Source organism: Andrographis paniculata, unplaced genomic scaffold (genome assembly GCF_009805555.1).
Source record: "Andrographis paniculata isolate CXL003 unplaced genomic scaffold, ASM980555v1 Contig22END, whole genome shotgun sequence".
Taxonomy (NCBI): Eukaryota; Viridiplantae; Streptophyta; class Magnoliopsida; order Lamiales; family Acanthaceae; genus Andrographis; species Andrographis paniculata.
This window is the reverse complement of record NW_026137513.1, coordinates 4,235,639-4,246,510: the sequence shown is the minus strand read 5'-3', so window position 1 is coordinate 4,246,510 and position 10,872 is coordinate 4,235,639. Positions and strand designations below refer to the sequence as shown.

At 23.4% G+C, this 10,872-nt stretch overlaps 1 protein-coding gene across 1 annotated transcript; it reads right to left on the bottom strand.

Annotated features, from left to right (window-relative positions):
• Positions 1 to 2,094: 2,094 nt before the first annotated feature.
• LOC127245244 (uncharacterized) lies at positions 2,095 to 2,762 on the bottom strand. The gene has a single exon (XM_051265997.1). It carries the CDS (start codon positions 2,715 to 2,717, stop codon positions 2,238 to 2,240), a length of 480 nt encoding a protein of 159 aa, XP_051121954.1. The 5' UTR covers positions 2,718 to 2,762; the 3' UTR covers positions 2,095 to 2,237.
• Between the last annotated feature and the right edge of the window lie 8,110 nt (positions 2,763 to 10,872).

The window sequence follows — 10,872 nt, the reverse complement described above, 5'->3', positions numbered from 1 at the left end:
TATTGTATGATATAAAGGTAATGACATTTGTGTAATATATTGTAAATTAGAAGGGTATTTGTAATGTTAGGTAAATAGTACAATTACTAAAAAAGAAATAGATATTTTGTTATGGAACAAAAAAAAATAAAAAAATAGATAGATTGTCAAAGGACGGAGGGAGTATATGACACTCATTTTAATTTATAATTATTTTTACTAATACATTTATTAATTACTTATTAATTACATAATACCTAAAATTCTATGCCTAGTAAAAGTAGACAAATTAGCTGGCACGGAGGGCGTACTATTCAACAATTTTTTATCTTCCAAAACATTAAATTAAACACATATTTTCGTATTTTTTATATAATACTAAAAATTAATTTTACATTCAAAACATCACATCTACACCTGTTTATATCACGTCATACAACTATTACAATTTACAATTTTTACAATTCAAATCATAGCTCAAAATTCAAATATCCAAACAAACACACCCTTAGTAAGTAATATTGTGCTTCTTTACACCTCAAATTCAAAAAATTTCCGATTTGAACTATCTATTTTCAAACAAAAATATTTTTTTTCTAACAAAATATCATGTCACAAATAAAAAATATCAATTGAGCCGGAACAAAAAATATATATTATTTTTATATTAATCTCAAATCAAAATTTTCAAAACAAATCAAAATAAACACATCCTAAGTTCTCACCTTATCATCATGGTAAAGTCACATAACATAACTTTTATAAAATATAACAAATAAAAAATAAATATTAAATTTGATAATTTTGAAAAGAAAAAAATTTAAATAATAAAACTAAAATCAAAATCTCACAAATAAAAATAGAGTTTATAAATTTAAAAATAATAAGAAATACTACTCACTCCGTCTCGGCTAACATAATGTTCATTTTACGATAGACACGAGAATTTAAAATAGGTATAATTAGCAAATAATTAAAAATATATTAATAAAAATAATTATTGTCTAATAAAAATAATTATATATTAAAATTAAAATAACTAATTAATCTAATTAAAATTTAAAAATATATAAATTTTAAAAATTAAAATAAAGTTAAAGTATATAATTTTTTTTCAAAGAAAATAACATAATAAGTGAAAAAAACGAAAATGAAATAATAGACATGTTAAGTGAGACGGAGTGAAATTTTATTTCTTATGAAATTTTTATATTACTACTGTATTTTTTAATACAGAAAGAATTTAATCAAAACTCTACACATTAAGGGTGTGTGTTTGGCTAACCTGTTAGAATTTTTACTATTAATTAAAAAAAAATTCACCTAAAACATTAAATCAAATACACATTTTTTATTTTTTTATATTTTATTAAAAATAATTTTACATTCAAAACACCACATCAATACCTATTTATATCACATTACATAAGTATTCAAATTCAAAATTTTTACTATTCAAATCATAACTCAAATTCAAACCCCCCAAAGACAAAAATACTATATTTGTTCCGCAACAAGAGTATTATTTGTTTTTTACACGTAGATTTTAAAATATTAGGTTATAGTAAAAAAGACAAAAATATCACTATTAGTATGGTATAATAAAAAAATAACAACTTTTATGTAATATATTCTTAATAGTAAGAGTATTTATTAATTTAAATAGATAATATAATTACTAAATCAGCAAATAATACTTTTATTTTTGAACGGACAAAAATTATAATAAATTTTTTTAATACCAAATTCAAACAAAAATTTCTCAAACTCAATAAAAATACGGCTAATTTCTAACATAAAATATTCATATATTTTATTTAATATGTCCTATATAATTTATTATTATATTTTTAAAAAATATATATAATTATACACTTTAATTATTTATTAATTTAATAATTTATAATTTTAAAATTTTAATTAAATTATTTTAAATTTTAAACTTATTTTATAATTACATTTTTTATTATTTATTAACGGTAAATTATCGTATGTACAAATTGAACGTAAAGAGTCTCTTTCTTTTACTTTACTTTTTCTTTATTATATAGTACTACTATATTTTAAAAAATAAAAAAGAAAAATCAATTTAAAATATTCTATGTAAGATCTGAATTCTCAAAAGATAAGGGACTGGTTTGAAATGTCCTCTATTACCTTTCACGGTTTTGCCCCTAACCTTCTGTTTTTCACCATTTACATCCCTAACATTTTCCTAATTCTCATTTCCAACCCCAAAAAGGGTCCAAGTCAAATTCCTACATGAAAAGCTCCGACTGCAACACAGTATAGTAATAGTTAGCATTCTCGTCTTCGAGCTCCCAGAGCCCGCCGTCGTCGGAAAAATTATACGGCAAAGATTCGCCGGAATTTATCAAATCAAAGTTACTATCATCCTCCCTCCGGTTAGGAATTCCGAGCTCATCGTCGGAGGCTTCGAGGAGGTGTCTGATGACGGATTTCGCAGCCTCATATTCATCTCCGGCGTCAATATCGGCCGCCGGAGGCGGCGACCGGAGGCTGCCGCCGGCGTCGAGCTCCTGCTGCAAGGTTGTGAATATGGCCGTCAGGTCGTGGCTGGGGCCGGCGTCGTCTTCGTCCTCGTCGAGAAAGTTGAGAATGTCGGCTTTGCTGTTGTCGTCGGAAAGTTTATGGCGTTTGGAGTCGCCGGAATTTGTTAGGTTGGGTGAATCTTGGAGGGGTTCTTCTCTGGGGCGCTTTGGCTGAGTTTCTGCCATTTTTAAATTAAATTAGGGTATTGAGAATTGCAGGTAGAGAGAGAAAGGGGTGAGGAGAGAGAAGGGGGTGGAAAGGTTTATATAGAGAGGAGGGAGAATGGTAGTTCCGGTCAAATTGAGTAAAGTGGGCTGAGTGATAAATTATTTTTATTGCATTTATTAAATTTATTTTTACTTTATTTGTGTGTGTGAGAAGCATTGACAATAAAAAAAAATATATATATATATAAATAAAGGGTTTTTTTTTTTTTTAATCGAAAAAAGAAAAAAGAGAAATAGGTTATGTGATGTGTCTATTGTAAGTATATTAATATTAATTATACGAGATAAAAGTGTTAATTTTTGTTGATTTAATATAATTACCACTGTATTGAAAAGACATGTAACAATCTATATTGTCCGTGTATAATAATTAATCTCAATGTAAATTCATAATATGCAGTATGACAATATTTTTTTCGATTTCACTATTTCTCTTTATTTGGTAAATTTAGTGATTTTAAATATATTTAATAAATATAAATTAATTTAATTAAATTTATAATTTTTTACTTGTATGATTCATTCAAAATACATTATTTCTATATATCTATTCAATTAACAAATATATATATTATCTTTAAAAATATTTATTTTTATAAAATTAATTTATAATAACGATTATTATATAAAATTTTATTATATACAAAATAATATATATTATATATATTATTAAAATATACTACTAAAAATATTAATAAAATATTATTATTAATAGCTTTTTAATTTACTCGGTCTAAAATAAATATTGTACTCTCTAAAATAGGCTATAAAGTATACATATGGGGCACATATAAATATGTATGTATATGTGTATGTAATAAAGTGATGTGTAAAAGTTTTACTCTTGGCCCTAGTGTGTGTGGGGGTGGGGTGGGAGGGTAGGGAAGGGGGGTGGGAGGTGGCTTTATTTTGTTATAGTTATGCACTGGCTACTTTTAATTTGGTGGGATATTTCTTGCGTGGTCCCGGGACTACCGCTTAAAATATCATGGGATTGGGACTGAAGCTGGAACAGTATGGTTTTCCAGGAGTTGAACTCCTGGGATCGTGCAATAATTGAATGTACATGTAGTGGTGGACACTTTTGATAATGCAACGGCTAGATTTAATCAAGATGAGGGCCCATAAATCTCTGCCGTAGATTCAAAAACCGCTACGATGATTTGTATCTACTATCTACTCTGGAAAGTGCACCCTACATTTCTCCCCTTATATTAAATAAATAAATTCCACATGTTTGATTTTTATTTATTTATTTATTAGCTTGAAATGCATTTATTTAATTCACGAGAGATCGTACATCAGCTTCGGATTTCAACATTTAAATGTGTGAAATTTTAGGTGTGTTTTTGCTTCACACGCAACCCAATTCTTGCCATAATTAAACTTCTATTATTGACATTTTTATTTTTTAAATAACATAATAATAATAATAAATATAGAAGTATTTTCATACATAATACCGTCCCGAATAATTATGTTTTTTTTTATTTTTATATTTGCTAAATTTATGCATAATATGTTTATAATAAATATTTTTATTGCACTATTCTAACAAATAATAACCAATTTGCCTCTTTTTTGTTTAACTCTTTAATAAATTTTATATAATACTTTCACTTTAATTTATACTTGTTTTATTTTTATATTAAAATATTATTATTTTTAAAAATTTTACATCGAACATTGTCGCATACCTAGCCCAGATGGAAGAAATAATTATTTCATTCAGAAATCAAAATAAACATACATCCAAAAAAAAAAAAACACAAAAGAATAAACTCAATCTTAGGTCGGTAGGCTAGTTTTAAAATATTGCAATTGTTTCACCCCAAAACAAATTCGCTAATTAAAAAAACAAAAACAAATTCGCTAATTAATATTATAAAATTTTAAATTTTTTATATTATTAATACAATTTTATTTTTTTATCTAATAATTTTATTTTATTTTTTTAAAAAAATCAAATTAATATCACTAAACAAACTTTTGTTTACCTATGTCTAGCTTTGTCACGAGAAGTTTTGATATATATTTTTAGATAAAAGTAGTTATTCTCATAATAATTTAAATAAAATATAATACTCCATTCATTCTATCTATGGTGTCTATATTGCTATTTATGACATTTTCATATTTCATGTCTATTATTTTTTCAGAAATTAATTATTTATTTTAATTTTATTTTAAATTTTATAATTTATAAATTTTTAATTATAATTTATATTACAAAGTAATTTTTTTATTAATATATTTTTAATTATATATTTTAAAAATTATCATATTTATAGTAATTCGAATTCGATCGGCGGGATGAAAGATATATATTTTTAAACAAAATAGCAAAAAATTTCTCTGTGGTTTTACGAATTCGTTGAAAACCTACTTGTGCTTTTCAAAATGTTGCACATTCAGAAATTTTATCAAATTTGACAGTTATACCCTTACTTATATATTTTTTAATTTATTTTTCTCTATTCTTCTATTATTTCTTCTTAGGTTAATTTTTTTCTCTTCTCCCAACTTCTTTCTTCCATCTTTTTTTTCTTTCCCAAATTCTCTTCACACATCTTTTTCCTCAATTTTTTTTCTTCTCTAATTCTTTTTCACGTCGTAGCAGTTCTACCCGATTCTTTTTTTTCTTCTTTTTCTCCCAATTTTTTTTTCTTCTTCTATTTCTTTTTCCCCAATTTTCTTTCTTCTTTATTTTTTCTCTCTAATTCTTCGGAGTTGCAACCAGAAGCAAATATGTTTTTCTTTCTTCTTTCTCTATCTCATTTTCCCCAATTTTCTTTCTTTCTAATTTTTTCCCACTAATTCTTCCGTACGCCGTTTCTTTCTTTCTTTCTTCTTAGATTGATTTTAAATTTTGATGTCAAATGGATTTCTTAAATTTTTGGGTTTTGTAAAACACAAGAAGAAATATTTCTGAGTTTGGTAAAATAGAATAAGATCCATGTCCGATCGATTAATTGTGATAAATTTGGGATCGATTTCAAATTTGGTTGTGTTTAGCGGATTTTAAATAAAAAAAATGAATTGAGAGTAAATTTCGAAAGTATGTATAACAATAAAAAAGAAGAAGAATAAGGAAGAAGAAGTCATTATGGTATTTTAGTAATTTTACACATAAATATATCCCTATATGGACCAAAAATCGCATTTGAAGAGCGTGATATACAATTGCCCTTAAATCCAAAGGGATGGGGGATTTTTTGCAACATTTTGAAAACCACAAATAAATTTTTTAGAGGTTTAGAACCACATGGGGTTTTCAGCAATTTGAAAAACCACATATGTGTTTTTTGCTATTTTGCCATATTTTTACTTAGGATGATAAACTATTTAAAAACTACAAGTAAATTGTTTTATGCTATTGGTTTTTTGTATATAAACTTCTGGAAAAACAAAAATAATTATATGTAATTTTTATAGTCTGTATTTTTAGTTTAGAAAAATAAAAAATATATTATATATTACTCCATCAATCTATTAATTAAATATATCTTTATTTATTTGTTTTTATCCATAAAAATATATACTTCATATTTATAATAAACCAACACTTGTACATCTTTTTTTTTTTTTTATTTCTTTATACTACTTACTCTCTTTAAGCTAATTTGTTTAAGTAATTTAAAAATATATTAGTAAAAATAATTATATATTAAAAATAAAATGATTAAATAATTTAATTAAAATAAAAATTTATAAATTTTAAAATTTGATTAAAATGTATAATAACATTTTAAAAAATTAACAAATTATATGAAATGAATGAAAATAAAAATGGATAAATTATGCATTATTTTTTTTTTTGATTTTATTAACTCAATGGTATACTTTTCAAAATATATAGTACTATATCTTACATCACAATCAACTACCGAGGGCAAATAAATACTGTAACATCCGTGGACAAATTAATGAATATATTACTCAGAAGGAAAAAAAAAAATATTTTACCAGTATTTTTTACACAGTGTCAAATTCAACATAAACTATAGTTCTGAAATGGAAGGATTATAAAATGTTAAAATCAAGAATGTGTTCAATTTGTATTTTAATTACAAATCAAATCAAAATTCTAAACTAAATAAAATAAATAAACGAATAAATAAACTTATAATAATGGATATCACAACGACTTATGTGAAATATATAAAAAAATAAAGATAATTTATGAATATAACTTTTATGTTAGTCATAAATAATTATATTGATAATATATATAAAATATTTTTTTTATTAAATTGTTAATTTTATGAATAAATAAAATATACTCCCTCCGTCCCATAACAAAGTATCTATTTTTTCATTTTAGTCCGTCCCATAACAAAGTATCCATTTCTTATTTTAATAATTGTATTATCTACCTAAAATTACAAATACCCTTACAACTTACAATATATTACACAAATGCCATTACCTTTATATCACACATACTAATAAGGTTATTTTGATCATTTCTACTTTATTTCTACTATATCCCAATATAATACTAATATTTTTAAAACTACGTTCAAAAAACAAATGAATACTTATTTCTGGGACGGAGGGAGTATATTATTAATGTATGTATATTAATTTTTTTAAAAAATAATATGCATTGAACATTGTTTCATTCAAAATATCATGTGAAGATATGTTTGTTTGGGGGATTGGATTAGATTTCCATTATTCATCTCATTTTTTTCCCAAAAATATTAAATCAAACACCTATTTTTTATTTTTTATATTATACTAAAAATCAATTTTACATTCAAAATATCACATCAACACCTATTTATATCACATCATACAATTATTCAAATTCAAAATTTTTACTATTCAAATCTTAATTTAAAATCCAAACCCCCAAACAAACACACCCTTAACATATATTACGAGTATGTTTCTTTAGTAATTTAGTATCGAGTTTTTTTATGTGAATCTTAGAATTTTGTGTTAATAATATAAAAATAATATTTAATGTTGAATGTTATTTTTTGTAAATGAATGTGTTTGTTTGAGGGATTGGATTTTTTTTTTACTATTCATCCAATTTTTCCCCCCCAAAAACATCAAATCAAACGTCTATTTTTCATTTTTTATATTATACTAAAAATCAATTTTACATTCAAAACATCACATCAACACCTATTTATATCACATCATAAAACTATTCAAATTCAAAATTTTTACTATTCAAATCCCAACTCAAAATCCAATCCTCCAAACAAACACACCCATAGTATATATTTCATCTGCCTACCAAATTAATTATCACATTTTTTTTTTTGTCCATTAAATTTACTTATTATTATATTTTACAAGGTTAAAAAAATCAATATTTAATTATTAATTTTTTATTCAATATTTATTTATTTATAATAAATATCACTTCAATTAAATTTTCTATTAATTATTTTAAATTTTTAATTAAATTTTTAAAAGTCCCTCTAATCACTTTTTTTTTTCTCAATAAAATATATTCATTAAAATATATTATATATTAAAATTGTATCGAAATTCGATAAACACAAATATATTTTTTAATAGTTGTTGCTAGTAATATTTACAAATAAAATAATATTTTTGCCTACAAATTACTGTAATAATAAGATTTAAAAAAAAAAAAATAGTTATATTTCAAGCTGACAGAAGGGAGTATAGTGTATAGATAGACTAGAGGCTATTAGTTTGACTTCTTAAAAGTCATATTACATAATGCAATAATCAACTTAGCAATTAGAGGTTTTTTTATGGTAAACTAATTACTTTAAGCTATTATTTGAACACAAGTACAAACTAAATAATTTATAAAACAAAAAAATCTACTCCGTCCCGTCACAGATGACTAATTTTTTTTTTTAATACATTCCCTAAAAAATGACAATTTTTCTATTTTTGATAACTATATCAATTATAATCGTACTTAACAAATATAAATCAATTTAATTAAACTTTTAACATTTTACCCGTATGACCCACTCAAAACCCTTTTTATTTATATCTATTTCCTCAATTAAAATAATTTTTTTTATCTATATTTAAAACTCTTCAATTTTTTATAAAACTAATTTATGGTAATGATATTTTTTATTTATTTATTTGTATTACATAAAATTTTATTCTCTACAAAATGATATTCATATTGCATATATTTTTTCGAGATATAATCTTAAAATTTTTTAAAATACCAATAATATTATTCATATAAAAAATAATAAACTAATATCATAACTTATTATTAATAACTTAGTAATTTACATTACTTAAAAACCTGCATCCCTAATAAAAAAGTTCATCAATCGCGGGACCGAGGGAGTATAATATATGGTGTGAGAATGAACTTATGACCTTGAGGTATTAAGTTTAACATTTTTTCAAAATTAAAAAGTAAAAAAATTATACATTTAAAATACCATCACTTTTAATAAATTAATTTATATTAATTATAAATAAATAAATAATTTTTTTATTTACTTGTATTATATAAAAAATTTATTTTTTACAAAATAATATTAATATTGTATATATTTTTTAAAATACTTAAAAACATATTATAATTTTTTATTATACATTAAATTTATTTTAAAACTACAAATAGCATTAATAATATGTAAAATTAATATAATAATATAATAATCACTATTATTAATTGAAACAATACTTTAAATGCAGTATCCACCACAAAATGTGTAAATTATAATAAGAGGAATGTAATATTGTTAAATACTATTCATTACGTCTCAATCGAAAGAGGTCTTTAGAATTTTGTAATATATTTTTTTTATTCATTACGTCTCAATCGAAAGAGGTCTTCAGAATTTTGTAATATATTAAAAAAAAATAATATTATTTTATTAATTAGTAAAAGTATAAAAGATATTTTAATTTTTTATCTTTTGACTTTATTTATAATATAATGATATATTTGTAATTTAAATAAAAAAAAAATATTTTAATATTAATACTCCCTCCGTCTCGGTGAAAGAATGTCGTTTGTTTTTTGGATGTAGATTTTTTACTATTAGTATTATATTTGTAGTAAAAAAAACAAAAATATCCCTATTAGTATAGTGTAACATAAAAGTAATGATATTTGTGTAATATATTGTAAATTGAAAAGATATTTATTATGTTAGGTAAGTAGTACAATTACTAAATTAGAAAATGATAACCTTGTTTAAACGGACAAAAATAAAAAACAATAACATTTCAATGAGATGGAGGGAATATATAGTTATTTTTTTAAAAAAATGGAACAATTATTTTTCAGTAAAACAAATAAAAACTGTGAAAAATAATTTGAATTAAGACACGAAGAAATAATATACTCCGTCTCTTAATTATATTTATTTTTTAATTTTGATTCATCTTATAACAAGGTATTCATTTTTCTTAACTAACTGTACTATCTGCCTATTATTACAAATATCTTTTCAATTTACAATATATTATATAAATATCATTACTTATATATCATACAATACTAATAAAAAATATTTTAGTCTTTTTAATTTTATTTTTATTATATCTAAATAAAAATATTTCAGTCCTGAGGCAGGCCAAAGGCAAAGCTACGGAGAATGGTGTGAAAAGGACAAAAGTAAATAAAAATAATAAATAAATAAAATAATTAAATAAAAGGCTGTCTGAAAGCTTACTGGGAAATGTTGGGAAAATAGTTTTGGATTTACATCTAAATATTTAAATTTTAATTGACTGAAAAAGAGCAGGTCTTTGTCTGGGAGGAATTAATTAATGGACGGTCAGGATTGGCTCGAGGAGTGGTTGTGATTTGAATGTGCGGCTACGATTGGTTGTTACAGTAGGGCAGATTGTGACCATTGATATATGGGGAAGTGGGAAAGGGCCCTTTCCTTTAAATTTTCCAAGGAAAGAATCCTATGGCCTAATTTGCACTCACGTCCTTCACCTTTCTGTCCTTTGCATCTCAGCACCGTTGATTTTGTTTGTTGACAGTGACCCGTTTGGATAGATCCGCCATTCAATTTTTTTTTTATTGAATATAATTATTTTTGTTATTTAATTGAATCAATGTATTTTTTTAATACCCAACAAAGTGGACATACAAGATATTGTTTATTTTCATTTGTATTTGAAG